General features: G+C 31.7%; 1 protein-coding gene across 7 annotated transcripts in view; it reads right to left on the bottom strand.

Moving 5' to 3' along the window:
• Positions 1–2,771: 2,771 nt before the first annotated feature.
• LOC138936763 (uncharacterized) overlaps positions 2,772–16,506 on the bottom strand; it is a 40,822-nt gene continuing 27,087 nt past the window's right edge. Inside the window, exons 9-16 of one of the 7 annotated variants that reach the window (XM_070302383.1) lie at positions 15,534–16,282; positions 15,163–15,358; positions 14,241–14,549; positions 13,327–13,363; positions 12,057–12,199; positions 6,833–7,267; positions 6,197–6,670; positions 2,772–6,112 (exon numbers count right to left, since the gene is read on the bottom strand). In XM_070302383.1, the coding sequence (XP_070158484.1) occupies positions 6,041–6,112; positions 6,197–6,670; positions 6,833–7,267; positions 12,057–12,199; positions 13,327–13,363; positions 14,241–14,549; positions 15,163–15,358; positions 15,534–16,282 (2,415 nt within the window). In that variant the 3' untranslated portion in view covers positions 2,772–6,040. Of the gene's footprint in view, positions 6,113–6,196; positions 6,671–6,832; positions 7,268–7,366; positions 8,321–12,056; positions 12,200–13,326; positions 13,364–14,240; positions 14,550–15,162; positions 15,359–15,533; positions 16,283–16,506 lie in introns of those variants that run through there. The other 6 variants (XM_070302384.1, XM_070302385.1, XM_070302388.1 and 3 more) reach the window with 6 other exon arrangements.

Genomic DNA, 16,506 nt, shown 5'->3' with positions numbered 1-16,506 from the left:
TATTTAATATACCCTTGTCACATAATGTGAATGCATTGGTTCAATAAAATATGATAAAAATAATATCAGTTTATACCTAATATACGCGTTATATTGCGAAAAATTGAAAAAAATATATATATAACCAGTTAATATATCTTACGAAAAAGAAAAACTATACCCGAGAGTATCGCCTTTTTTTTTAACAAGTATTACAACAGGGAGATACTATAATTTAAGGACACGGGGATAGATTAAAACAATTGTAGATAATCTGCAATAATAAAAAGATTATTATTAAGAGTTTGGGATATATAGAGTAGTTATTATATGCATTATTACATGTGTCTTAATTAGACATGCAGAATTTTTCAAAAGCTAATATGGCATAATTAACATGCATAAAATAATAATCAAGATTCAAGAAAGAGAAATTTTAATGTACGTTCAATTTCTAATGTACATTTCATTATTATATCCATCATCAATTAACTATGTCTTTATCTCGCAAACATCAGTACTCTTTATTCGTTTACTTACATCATTGCCATTGATCAAAAATAAAATTTTATTTTACATAAGCCTACGTTACTGAATTACTAACCGAAAAACTAATAATAAAATATTAACGAAAAGAATGATTAAAATTGATATTTTTCATAAAAATATCCATAGGCTTAAGTGATATAATACACATTTCATATTTCTGTTATAAAAAACAGTATATGAGTAAGAATCTTAATACACTTTTGATAAGAATATCAACATTAACTAAGTACTATAAAACGATAAAAAAAGTTCAGTAGGACATTTTATAAGAGAAAGAATAACTTTAATGGGGGATGCTTTTCTTTTTTTCATGATATTAATAGTTTAGATTAATTTTAGACTGCTTTTATGAACACTTCATAATGTATATATATCTCATTGTTTCATGCGGATCAATATTTTAAAGAAATAAAATCTTTAAAAGGATAAAAAAACATAGGAAATGCTATATCATTTTCATCGACATAGCATATTAAGCGAGAAATCCGATATAAATATATACATAACTACTTTTAAACTTGAATTCAAAATTACATTTTATTGTATCTTAGTATGGACTAGCATATACCATATACACATTCAATAGCTCACTTATAATTTATAACTTATTATACATTCACAAACATTGATAAAGACAGTCATGATATCTTGTAACATTTTTCATGACTGGTGAAGCTACAGCGCAAGCTCTATATATATATATATATATATATATATATATATATATATATATATATATATACATATATATATATATAATATATATATACACATATGTAAGATATAATTATTATTTGTTACGAGAAAATGGCTTGGTTTCAATTATTTCATAACGATTCTGACTGGCAAATTTGTATCTGTCATTCGTACTGACTCTGCACGATCATTATTTATTATTTTATAAGGCTTAATGATATATATAAAACACACATGCTTTGTTGTCAACAAATATATACCATAAATCAGGCATTATTCGCCATGCCTTCGTTAAAGAACCAGCATGATCGTACAAATATCGTATAATGCTTGGAAATAATTGCACGGCAAAACTTTCTTATTTAACAACTGTATGTACTTATTTAAATTTAAAGAGAGAACAAGAGTTTACTATACATCTTCTCTCCTTACATTCGTTCATACATAATTCACCAATAACTGTAGAAAAGCTAGAAAAGAAAAAGATTGTATAGGAAAAAATTCAGATGAATAGAGAATATCAAATAATATTAAACAAGCCTAATACAACTTTATGCTTAATAAATACTTCGACATAAGACACACTTTAATAATTTGCATATCTTTGAAGTATCAAAATAAGAGATACTTAAAATTTAGAACAACAAAAAAAACTATTTAATTTAATAATACATTTCATTTCTAAAAACAGACAAGTAATGAGTATGCATGGCCAGATTGACAGCATGTAGGTTGTGGATATTATTATTCAAATGTGGCTAGACACATTCACGCAGTCAGGGTGGCTTGTGATGGCTGAGTATTAACTTATTGTGTATATATATATACACACACACACACACATACACTTTCTCTATTTGTATATATATATATATATATATATATATATATATATATATATATATATTCATCTTATTCTTAGCGTAATGACTAGATAAGTTTCAGCCACCCAATATATAACATCTTGTGTTTGATCCCATATATTATAATCATACCTCTCTGTTGCTCATTGAATATATGGTTAAAATTTCTATGCCAAAATTCATTATCCTAACATATATATGATCATGATTTATTCTAGATGTACTCTGGTGATCTTTCGGCAAAGGATAAAGGACTTTGCATATTCATTTAACTATTTGCCGATAAAGAATGAAGGTCTTCTAGCCCACAATGATATATCGGTTTCTCATGATATGCAATATCGTATAATATGCTTCGCTATATCCTCTTCAATCAAGTAATCGAGAATTATCATATATATTTATACATACATATATTTCATGAGACATTCTTTACGTAACTATCCTCTCGAGGCTTTCCACTGCAATGAATTTGCGCTGATGTACATTACAATTTGCTCTTTTTTTCGTTCTTTTACATATCTTATACATCAAGTCTTATAAACAACGAAAAGAGGACTTTATATACATGCTTTCTTATCTGTGTGTTCCTTCCAATGAATCATTCCGTACGAAATGTCGCGTATATCTATGACAAATTAGAGATCTCTGAAGAAGTACTCTGCGTTGATACCACTGCTTACTTAAATTTAGATAATACAAATAACTTGTATCTGTTATATATATTAAGTGAAAAAATGTCTGTAACATGTTCTTAATTCTCCAAAAAATTGAACACTAATTTATTTATTAAAAAATTAGTGTTTTCCATTGTGTTTAGACAAGTATGGCTTTTTTTTATAATACACATATTATGACATTATGTGAACACAAATTCTATGACTTATACAGCGTGTTTAATAATAAAGAATTCAGAACTCAGAGGATATAAAGCACTCATTAAGCTAACGAAAATATATCTAATCAATATATGAATGGAAAAATTACTATCAAAACTGAAAGTTATTTCTTTCTTCAGAAGATGCAAACAATTTTCAGTTTTGATACAAAGTTATAATACAGTCTTTAATACAAATGATCTTGTCTCAAAAAGTCAATTTTTTTATCTATGTTAAAAAATTAAATATTTTTTTTACAAATAAGTGCGCGTTTGTTTTGAACCACCAAGTCCTGAACTCTATTCTTCAAATACTCTATGTATTTGAATGATATCAGAAGTGAAGACAACACACAAGCTTGATTTCCTTGTAAATCAGAATATGCCATTTTCAAGTAGTTGCACACACACATTCATAGACAAAATCTGAATAATTTTTATCAAAAATTATGCATACTTTGCTGTTCCGTTTCGCTTTACTACTTAATGTACTTTGGCATTGAAATTTTATCGGACAGGAATCTCAAAATTTGTATCATTGCACACTTCTTGATATTTGAAGCAGAATAGTTCAAAGGTGAGAAATGTTCAGCAAAAATAGATAAAACTTAGATTATTGTGGCATATAGTATTTATATAGAAGAGAAATTTATATAGAAGAGCGTTTTCTTTTTTTTTCTTTTTCGTTTTCTTTTTCTTTCTAGTAGTATGACTCTGATGAGAGTTGCATTACTTTGGAATGGATGAGATTGTATTTTATTGGGTTATACATAGAAGTCATCAGTCTATATATTTTAGAAGAAATTTTCCATTGACAAAGTCAGGAATAGAATTAGAATTCACTTTGTATGCCTATGCAATGAGAGAAGTCTATTAAATTGAGTATAATTTACATATTTTATATATAAGTATTATACTTGTTGAAGTGAAGACTTGCTGCAAGCTGATATGAATAAGATGTATGTCTATATATATATATATGAATATATAAGCCTTTTTTTAAATTATTACTATAACTATTTTTATGAGTTGAGCCTTTTTGCAGATTACTGCGAAAAATAAGCGAATTGAAAGAAATTTTATTCTGCAAAATTGAATTACATTAATGATAATCGAAAGTTTATTAATGGTAATGTGTTTCTTAATTGTTTTCATCAGTTCATTTCATCAATTTTTCACAAAAATCTGCAAAATATGATTACTTGAAATTACACACATTTCACAAATTGAAACGTATCACGCTAATATGAGGGAATTTCAAAAAACATTAAGATATCTAATAGGATATAAGAAAAAAATTGTTGTAATCATTCATTTAAATAGCTTATATTCCGAACATTAAGTTAAAACTTTAAGTCAAAAATTTAATGAAGACATTGCGTTTTTATCAAAGCGAGTAAGATTAATGTACAAGTATGTCTAAAATATTAAAAGAGATATAAGTAGAAAAAGAGAGGGAGAAAAAAAAATGCAAGATTCAAAAGTTTAGGAATCCCTGTTCTAAAGTATCTAAATGGAGTGAAATCTTATATCTATAAAATCTAGATTCTTAAATACACAACCATTTCTCTATATTTATCAATGTATGCTCGAAGAAGCAAATGATCAATGCAACTTACTGAGAACAAGATAATATTTTACAAGCTTGTAGTTTACTACATTCGTGAAAAACAAGACGACGAGTCATGTAATTTTGCTAAAAAATGTGTAATACAACATAATTATACGTTTATTAAGGAATTGTATACTTACAGCAATATTCGAAAGAAATTTTTTTTTAATTTGTCCAATTTTTTGTGGACGGTAATCAATAACGGGATTCTCTAATATCTTAGCGATGATTATCATTGTCGTTAGCGAGCGATAGCCTATAAGAATTCCGCTTTTCACCAGGATTGCTTTTGCCATTGGCTGACGCTAGGTAATGATACCGGAAACTGTCGATAGCAAGTAATTGAATTCCGCTACACTTGAGGATTATTATACGAATCGAAGAGAATTTTTAAATGTCGAAAAATAATATTACGCAGTGTACTACACATTATAGTTTCATTTTCGATACGGCTGAGTATTATAGAATAGCGTCAATCAAGTAGTACGTAGGCATACAAGATCCACTTAATAAATCATCTTTTCTCTTTTTCGATATAACGCATAAATCACTTGCAAAAAGTCATCTTGATATCTTGTAAAATAAATTACTCATTAAAAAAAAATCTTGTTTACTGCGCTCTTCTATATAATTACTATATCGTTATTTATCACGAGATTTACGCATCCCAAGTTTACTACAATAGATAGTAATTTTAGTACAAATTAACATTGCTGGACACTAAGCCGCAAGTATTCGCCAGCCTTTTTAAGATAAAAAAGATTAAATAAAACGCTTCAGCTCTTAAATTATTTCCCACACGAGAGATAGAGAGGGAGATTCTTTTTATAAATATTACTATGTCATTAAACTACGTAATATACAGTTCCAGCCCTGCTCCAGCTGTTGGTAAAGAGCTTTGTGCTATTTATAATCATGTGCAACTGCATTGTTTGCATCACCTATCATCTTTCTTGGCGCTAATAATGCGATTCTCTGTAACACAGAGTATGTTGTATACTAAAAATCTAAGAGAAAAATATTTCTCTATCGCTTTATTCATTCGTGAACAAGTCAAAATTATGACAATTTTATCGCAGTTTTTGTATATATTATTCAAAATAATATGTATATAAACACCGATATCATGTATATAAGAAATATCGAGAAAGATATCTCTCGCTCTAAATCTCAAGAAAACATATTTATGTTATAGAGAATCTCATTAATATATATATATCTTATGATAATCATATAAATTATGCTTGAGTAAATATTTAATAACATTTCTGCGACGTACCTATGTAATCTTGTTTACTAAGCAGGAGCTGGTGAATGTATCGAATTGTCCCAATAAGAATCGAAACACAAAGCATAGACTTGCGTAGAATAATCTGTACAGTAAAGGTAGAGCGGATAGTATACGGTAGTGGATGGCGGATGTATTGTCTGTTCACTACGCATCAGCCAGGCAACTGAACGTTTTTATATGTACACCGGTGACTCCTGGCCGGTTAATAGTCTAAACATCGACGTGGGCATCGTTTTCATCAAAATCTAGAAAAGAACAAAATATTTTAATTCGTAATAATTCTTCTTTTATCAAACAAGAAACATACAACATACAGTCATCTTACGTACCTCTCCCACTGATGTAGCCAAGAGATTAACAATTTTTTCATGCGGTACAGCGACAACGCTCTGATTATTGATCTCAATTATCCTATGACCAACCCGAACTCCGCCCCTTTCGGCGATACCGCCTCTCAATAGACTACATATCACTCCGTTCTGTACACTAAATCCTAACTGATACTTGGTGTCAGGTCTCTTGATTTTCACTTCGACGACCGGTGCACACGGGACAACAGTCAGTTTGACGACCGTCTGATTCTTCGAGTTTTTTATATAAGTCTGACACGTGGACAAAGGCAAGCCGACCAATGATACACCGTTAATCGCTATTATCTGATCGCCAATATTAAGCTGTCCGCAACGAGCAGCGGCACCGGCCGGCGCCAGATTTGCTATGACTACGGTTGGCAGCATCGAGCCCCATCCCGATTCAACGATTACAACACCGAGGATCTCTCCCTTTGCTTTCGGTACCACTACCTGGAAGCAGAAAATATAATATTGATTTCACCATAATTATAAAATTTTAATTAATAATTTCAGACGAAATGGGACAAAATAATCCAAATATATCCTCGATTTTAAGTCATCAGAAAATTTCCTAATTGAGTTAATAAAATAGTGAAAGAATTTGAAAAGTACCTCTTTCTGCATTTCTTTCTTTGCAAACATCTGCAACTCGTCACCGAATATCTCTTGCGAATTGAGCACTTCTTGGTAATCCATTTCCTTAACAAAACTATGGTCTTCTATCCCATTCGCCTTTAGGAACTCCATATAAGCTACTTGGAACGCTTGTCCGATACTTTGTGCTATAAATTGAGCTTCCTCACTTTCGAAAACGTGACAGATCATCTTCGGAGTGCGATTAATTTTCGGTACTTCCTCCATTTCGTGCGGCACAAAGCGTCGTCGCGCCATTAACACCACTAGATCACCGATATCCGCGATGTACGAAATAGTACGCAATGCGTGATCCATCATGATCTCTTTCAAATCGGTGTTGAGAACCATAATCTTTTCCGTCGATATAAAAAGATCTACTTCCGTACTTGGCTGAGTATCACCGTCCGGTGCCTGAAAATAATATCACAGTGTTATTTGTAAAAATATCTTAAATTAATCATATCTATATATATCACGTATACATTTTCACCCGCGAGAATATACGTACCAATGCCTATTGAAAGGAAGCAGCATGTATAATAGAGTAGAAAGTAATTAATTATAAATTATATATTTGAGTATGATATATTATATATGATAGATTATAAACACATACACGCAACGCGCTTAATTGTCTAATAAGATAAGTAAATAGTGCACTGTAGTAAACCGTACAAGCATAATCATTAACGACGCTATTACAAACCTGAGAGTTTGAGAGAGAGAGAGAGAGAGAGAGAGAGAGAGAGAGAGAGACAAAAAATAGAGATAAACGATTATACAACCCTTCTAACTTTGGCGCAACATCTAACTTGCAAGAGATTTGGTCGCTATGATTTATAAAGAACATGTGCATTGTGTGTAATACGCAGATAATGTGAATTTTAAGTAACTGAAAAGTGCGATTATACGGGAAATTGTTGCAAATTTTGGTCGAATGAAATAAAATTCAAGTTAAGAGACGAAACGGTCAGTAAAACTTGATGCGCAGTGTCGAATTATAAATCAATAGGGGGATAAAATGCGGGTAGGAACCGAACGACTGTTCTTTCAAGAATCAAAGGACAGTCGGTCGCAGACATTACAACAATTGGGGATGATTGTCTTGGGACATGAGGGGCAATGAGGGCGGACCTTTATCTTTGTCACAGCCTCCTCCACCATGTGGTTCTTAAGGCGCTTACGCCGTTTACGTCCCCCTTCCTCTTCCACCTCCACCGACCCGAGAAATTGTAGTCTGAAAACGGTTGTGGGCCCCAAGCAGCCACTGATCGGGGCCAGTTTCGGCTGGTGGGCCCCAAGCGCGTGCGACTCGGACTGGCCCCCACCAGAAGCGCTTCCTATAAGTTCTTCGCTCGAGTCGCATTCGTCTTCCTCTAGGCTTCCTTGCGAGGCAATGCTGCAGCGACCATACCCATGCTGCCCCCCATAGTTTAAGAGCGTTGCCTGCATCGGCCCATCATCCTTCCGTTATGTACGCGCCAAACAAACAAACAAAGGCTCTGCTAGTCACACCTTGCCACGCACCACCGACAAAACGAGAGGCAAAAAGCCAATATGTTCATGATTTCTCGAATTGCTAACGTACGGCTTGTTTTTTTTTTTTTTTTTTTTTTTTTGTAATTCTCTTATATGCACAATGACTCATGCTTCTGTGTCCTCTATCTGTATATATCGAGTCAAGTCATTCACATATACATATCAATGCAGTAGAGTTCGATGGCGTGTACATATACCTTTGCCACTTTCATTATGCATTCATCTTGCTCTCGAACAAGCGTATCATCACGGAATCTAGAAGCTGTGCAACGTGCAAGCGTATGTTACAGGTAAATGTAAATAAAGTTGACGAACAAGCATACGCGACAATTGCAATTAAATAAAACATAAAATATCGTTAATATATATAATTGACTACATCAATCTTCAAATGTTTATCTAGCAACTCAGAACTCGAAACCTGGGCTCTCTTATCGCAAAAAAAGCAGTTCAGTTTCTTCAATTAGCGCCAATTATGCCGTATCGAAAAATCAAGGAGATATAAGCAATCGAGATAAAAATATAGAATTATCATTTTCGGCGACAATAATTAATTTCGATCCAAAAAGTATGCCTATTCAAAAACAAATGCAAACATCTGGGTGCAAGCATAAGAAAAGTTCCTTTGTTAGTACCGTTCAAAATCATCAAATAGACACATAAGCTAATAATATGACTTATTTTAGAAAGCTTTATCGAAATATGATTCTGTAATATTAATCATCAAGAGTTAAATTTTTCATACAAACTCTTCAATCTTTGCATGTCCCTTTATTATTACACTAGTGTATATAATGGAGCACAGCTTAGCAATCTTGCAATTAATAATAAATTATCATGCACATACTATTAAAAAAATTAATTAACGCCACAATTTCTGTTCTCACAATCACTTAGACATTTTAAAAGTCAAAAATTCAACAGTCAAAAATTACTTTTGCGAGAGCGTGCTCAATTATAAAGACATCATTTTCGAACATTTTAATTTCTGCTTAGCATATAACTACAATATTTTTACAACGATAGAAATTAAAAAAATATTTCCATCCAATCCTGGTCTACTCAACTATGTAAGATCTCATCATGCTACGATAAGATATCGTAAAATCTTTAATCACCTACATTCTTATAAAATTTAATTAAACAAATAAATATATAAGCATAAGGCTAATCTTATAGAATACTGTCATATTAAAATAACATGATATCGTTGTGTTATTGTATATCATGTCTTTTCAAATTTCCAAGTTCGATAACTTCTTTCCCAACTTTGCTCAAATTGCCAGTTACATTGTGGATCTAAATTTGATTTTTATATTCCCAGTTTCTTTCCTCTTTACTGATCCGTTACAGCGATTTATCTTGAATCTGAGGTATAACATAAAAATATGTAATTATTGAGTAGACCAATATCTTCCGCGAGACGGATTTCTTGTGTGTGAGATATATCGATCAAGAATCTACAGGAAAGCGGATATAGCAAGCGGATAGCAGATATATATATATATATATATATATATATATATATATATATATATATATATATATATATATATACACATATATATACATACATACATACATACATACATACATACATACATACATACATATATATATATATATATATATTCGCAAAAAGAGAGAGAAAAAGATTGACAGATACACAGAAATCACATCAAAATTACACTGAGAAGATGACAGTGTTCGGTGGTCAGGTGGTGGTGGTGGTGGTGTTGGTGATGTGAGGAAGGGGGGCGCTACACTGAAACATTCAGGCCTTTTTGCACAACGGCCAGTTCACAATTATAATTAGATTAATTGTATCAGATAATCGAAATCAGCATTCAGATTCTTCTAAAAGAATGGCAGCATTTTAAGAGCGATGGCAGTTTTTCGTGATCATCGCATAAAAAAAAGAAAATAAAATATAATACATAATCTTGCGATATATATCTAAATGCTGATGTTTGATTGCTTATGAGCAGAACCTAAGAGTAGGAGGAAAGAATGTACTGTTTTACTCGCTTAATATTGACAGTTTCCTTGGATATTGTTCTATAACAAATTATAAAAATCATAGAGATTAAGTGTATTTAAAATAAGATATATTGCAGAGCTTGTTATCAATAAAAATATACAATACCGGAAAACGGAAATGCAGTAGATATTATATAAATATGATCTGTATGTCTACCTTCTAGAAGAGTATCTCTCGATAACTGTCGATAAGATGTTGAAACACGCATATCTTTTCGTCTACGAAATTGAAGTACGAATAACTTAACGGACAGTATGTACTCTTTCCTACAAAAAACTCTCAGGTTTAACTAATCACTTATAAGATTCCAGCATTTTAACCATTTGAGGTAAATTAAGGATCTTAAAGAAAAGAATGGCACTGAAATATTTGGTGAAGATACGCTAATTTGATGCGCGTAAATTCCTTAAAACATAACTATCATAATATTTTCTAGCTATAGTTTTTCAATACACAACTGCGCATCAAGAAATATTGCAATCTTAAAAGTCCTCAAAAAGTTAAAAACCTTAACACTGAAATACATATTATATTGCAGATGAGAATATTGCACTGTTGGTCACTACAAATTAAGTAGCAAATTAAAATAGTATAAAGCATTCAGAGCATGCTGCTAATTTTATCAGGGTTATTATTATTTTATTTATAGTTTAATTTTAGTTCCTGGAGAAAAAATTTTACATTCTCTAAGAGATTTTCTAATGCACAGTACTCTTTCGTTTTGACAGTCGTCGCATCGAAAAAATAACAATTGGAACATTTCCAATTGATATATAAAAACAATCTAACACATCTGTATTCGAAACTATATAATGCATCTTTCAAACTTAATGCTACTGATCTAAGCAAAACACAACATATCATTTACTAGACATGGATGCATTATCTATCAGATGTATCGCTCGATGCTGACTTAATTAGTAGTTACTCTGCTCTTTAGAACAAACATTCTAGGAAAATAATATATGTATAGTTTTTAAGTAATTTATACATCACAATTAATAACTCATACTGTACTGTGTACATACTCGATGATCTTTGTTTTTTTTTTTTCAACGTTTTGCATATCTTTAGAAGAAACAAATGTTCTCATATACTCTATTTGCATACGAGATATTACGAATATTATGTTATTATATATACATATCTGTATATAATCATAGGTGTGTGTGTGTGTGTGTGTGTGTGTATGTGTGTATATTCACGTTTCTCGTATGCGAGCTATACAGGGTATTCCATATAAGGTAGAGTCCTTGTAAAACATAAGCATCTTTCCTCTGACATAATTTTCCAAAATGTTTTCGGTATATCCATTTTTTAATATACAAATACAATATATTTACTGTTTCATATGATTCTTTATGCCAAAGTTTTTGTAATTCTATTATAACTAAGACTAATATTTATATTTTTATAATACAATATTGATATATCAAAAAATAAAATATTTTAAAATTGATCTGGAATAGATTAATTTTTTTTACAAAGAATATAGTAGTATCTATCTCTATGGAATATCCTGTATAACATTAGTTTATAAGGGGAGAAACGTTTGAGATAACGTGATAAATAAATAAATAAATTTAAAAAAAAGGAAAGACTGCGTTTTCGCATATGTACCTTTATTCTGGAAACGGCTTCCTCTGCTTGACACATTCGAGTTGACTTCGTCGGTTGACCCTCGCATACCAGTTGCGTGGATCCCAAATATCTCGCACGGAACAGGACACCTTCGATCAATACTGATGGATCGTTCAATAAATCTGAAAGCGCCACAGAAACGTACCATTTAGTACTTTTCCCTTTTCTTTCACAATTTATTGTGCCAAAGGTAATTAAGCGCTTGGAAGAACATTGAGGTAGTTTAACAGAGGACTTGGGTGCAGTATCCAATATCAGAGTCTTTGATCCTTGCATATTCGAATCTTCAGTTATCATTATGTTTTTCATATTCTGCGCGTATCGTATGAAATTATAAAGTTTGATATTTTATAATCTTCCGATTATCCTGATGAAAGTGAACTGTTTCTCACTTTTATTATATTCATCTACACGTTTATTTTATTACATTTATTATCCACTTTTATTATACTATTCATAGAGAAGTTATATATATTGCGCCTAATTAAAAGATTAATTTATTTTATAATTGTATGTAAGCGCGACAAATATACGCTTGAAATGCACAGTCACTTCATATTCATTGAACATTACGTTCCGTAAAAGATTATAAACACTTATGTGACTAAGGTTCGAGAATTGTTTACTTCTTCACTCAACCTCCCCACCTAAAGCACTTTAGGTGAGAAGAGGCCAAGCATAAAAAAGATCATAACTTCTGAATCTTTGATAGTGAAACTTTTGAATATAGTGCTTATCAATACATTGCCGATCTTATCAAGAAACACAAACAGAAGAATTATCTCATTTGAACGTACTTCTCAAGTCTCCGAGCGAGATTTACAGATGATATTTATGTACATAAAGATAGTCTCATAAAACATATATCATGCATACAGAATATTATTAGATATGGATAGATAGACTTTGAATTAGAGCAAGAAATATATAATAAAAGTGTTAAAAGTATGATATTATCATACTACATACAAAAGTTAATAACGTTAATAATGAATTAAATAAAAAAAGTTTATTAATAGTAATAATAATAATTAAATATTTTAATTTTTTTTTACAAAGAAATATGTACATATATAAAAAGAGAATACCTACCATATAAGAGTGATTAGAAGATGCCGAATTTATACATCCATGCAAGCAGTAGAAAGAAATATTATATTAGTATCATAATTATTAATATCCGTAATAATTGGGGAAAATCGTTACGAATCGGGAAAAGAATTATATTGACAAAAATATATGAAAGTACCTTCCTTGTTTCTGCTCTTCTTCTTTCCTTCCTTATCCTGAAAAACAAAACGTAATTTGCATATCACAGATAAGACTTTGATAGATATAGTGATATTTTTCATAGATATATGTAATCATTTAAGCAATAGAATATATGTATATATACAATATGTTAACCATGCAATAACTGTTATATAAAAAAGCCAATAAACATAATATATTAATATGTTTTTTATTTATAATAAATAAAACTATAAAAAAATTGTAGTGTAAAAAAAGCAATAGTAATAGTATTAGAAATAATAATATTATAAACTGAGCTCTAAATATTACCGGCTTTTCATTCCTTTCCGTTTTTATAAATCAATTATGAGAATTATTTTGTTCCGCAAAGCACAGAAAAAAAATTATGTAGTGTTTCATTTTTATTGCATTATTTGTCAAGAAAAAATTATCCAATATGCACTATTTTTATAAACACAGGATTGGAGTTATCTCTGTTACAAATTAAAAAAAGCATAATAAGCGGAAGCTGTGAAATAATCGGATAACAAAAAAATACCCTCTTTTTGATAAAAAAAATCAGCTTAAACATTTTTATTAATTATTTATTAAATATTATTAAATACATTTAATTTTTTTATTATTGTGTAAAAAATTATCTTTGCTAAAATGTGTATATTAACTATATTATCAATAATATTTTAGTAACTATCAATTGTACCTATGTATTATCATATTAAAAATTTTACTTAAAAAGAGATTGATATGTGACATAAATTATATTTAAGCTGATTAGTACCTATTTCAGCAACAGAAAAATAGCATACTGTCATGCACCAATATTTCATCACAAAGAGCACTTAGAGAGATATAAATATCTACAGTCTCTAAGTAAGAACAAATATTCCGTGGTAGCATTTGAAAGGGCACCTTTTTCACCTTGTTGTTGGATTCCTTGAGACTCTGAGGGGATGAGGGAGAGTTTTTGACTGGGGTCTTCTGCGGACTCGACGTGGGTTGCGCGGGAGTAGCTACTTCGCATTCGTTAGAAGACGACGATTGTATAACGGATACTACGGGAGGTGGGGAGATCGAGGTAGACGTCGAGGGTACGGGCTCGGAAGGCGCTAGCGTTTCTATTGGGGCGACACTCAAGGTTTTGGGAGGGGTTTGCTTTGGTGTAGCGACTTTCGCATTCATTGGCGGTAACATTGTCCTAGTTTTAGGCTTCCTCCACCCCTGTGTAACACCAAGACGATATTAATTGAACACCGATACCAATCAAATTGTACAGAATATACGGGAAATGCGCGTTATTTGTATCCCTTTTCACCTAAATTTAAACGCAAAGTCACCGCCTCGACATTACCTAATAGGAGAAGTTACAGTATAAGCGTATATATGTATATTGTTACAAGTCTAGCAAAAAAATAAGATACTTTTTAACATCGCGTAAAATTTAGTTTAAAAAACTAAATAAATATTTCTTTATTAAAAAATATATATTTTTATATTAATAAGAAAACCAAAATAAAAAATTGCTAAAGATAGTAAAACAGAAGAACAATAATGCATTTTAACTAATCGTGCAACTTGCATAGTGAAAAAATATATATTTGTATATATATATTATATAAAAATAATTTTTTTTAACAGAAAAAATTATTTCTGTATCTGTTTGAAAAAAATTTTTATATATTGTTAAAAAGTATCTCATTTTTCAATTTGCGTTAGATTCCTGAATTCCTAAATATTAAAAGAAAAGAGAAATCCATTGATATAACAATGATTAATAAAAGCGATACGCAATAAAATGAGATTGCGCATAGTCAAATATATATTACGTGCTTACCTTGTCATCATAAAATCCTTGATCATCCGTCCTCTGTTGTCCAAGTAATCGATCTGTTTCAAGATCGGTATCTGCCTCCTCCTCGTCCGGACACTCCTCGATCTCCACATCGGCTTCGTCGCCTATTCGACGCGCATCAGATTCTTCACTATTGTTTTCCATGCAGATTCTTCGCCTGCCGTCCATTATACTGCATCTTAGTTAGATGCGTTTAACGCGCGAAACAATGAGATATCCCAAAGGGTATCCCAAACGTACGTATTTAGCGTCGTAAAAGGAATATTTTATCAAGCAAGAGTACCGAAGCAAAATATCGGACAGATTGGACAACACAATTGGAATACCCTTATATAAAACAAAACGTAAGATACCTTGGTATCCATATCGGACTGACGCTCGGTTCCGGTGGATCTTCGGACGGAGATTTCACAGGGAGAGTTTTAGTCCTTTGCAGTGCCATCCTGATGTCTTTGATAGCTGCTTCTACCTCACCGCAGTTTACCTCCAATGTTACACTTTGCCGTCCCTGCGGCGCCGGTGGCGGTGGCGTACCCAATGGATCCAATCCGTCGAGCTGCAATTCGTTCGTATCATATGAATTCTCCTTCTTTGCGATAAATAGATCGGGGGACGATGTAGTCTTCAACGTGTGTAAAATATCCTTTGTTACATTGAGACCAATGTCTTTCCCGGATTCGTTCTCGTTTGTGCCTAACATGTCATTACGAGTTCTTTGTATAATCTCTTTTTCTATTTCGTTTATCTGCCGTTTCATTAGCATCACAGTAGGATTATTGTTATCGGTGTCGCTTGCATGACCGCTAGACAGACCGTCTTCCAATACCGGCATACTAGTGTATATTCTCAGGGAATCCGAATTATTCCCCAAATCGCCGACCGATCCGAGAAGGCCACTTGCTGGCATCAATTCGTTATCCATCATCATGAGAGACACTTCGCTGTCCAAGTCTCCGCAATTGCTGTCGCAGTCAGTTGTCTCGGGGCTCAGCGTGAAATTACGTGAATGTCCTACTTGTAAACCGACCTCGGTCTCTCCGAGATCTTCACTGCTACCTGTACCTACCGAGAGGTCTAGAAAATTGTTTTCGTGTTCACCTGTCTAAAAAAAAGCAAAGAAAAAACTCAGCTGAAAATATTTATTCTCATAGCATAATGGTTCGTATTTCAAATATTTAATAAAGCTTCTCTCACAAGCGACCACATATGTACAATATAAGAACTGTGTATCTATATATAAATACAGATTTATATTTAGAATTCAACTACAATTCAACTACTAGAAGAAATCTAAGTTCCAAACATTGGAGTATCTATAGGCATTTT

The sequence above is a fragment of the Polyergus mexicanus genome, unplaced genomic scaffold (assembly GCF_030449975.1).
Source record: "Polyergus mexicanus isolate NDT 795.1 unplaced genomic scaffold, iyPolMexi1.0 SCAF_10, whole genome shotgun sequence".
Classification (NCBI taxonomy): domain Eukaryota; kingdom Metazoa; phylum Arthropoda; class Insecta; order Hymenoptera; family Formicidae; genus Polyergus; species Polyergus mexicanus.
This window is presented reverse-complemented; position numbering and strand designations above follow the sequence as displayed.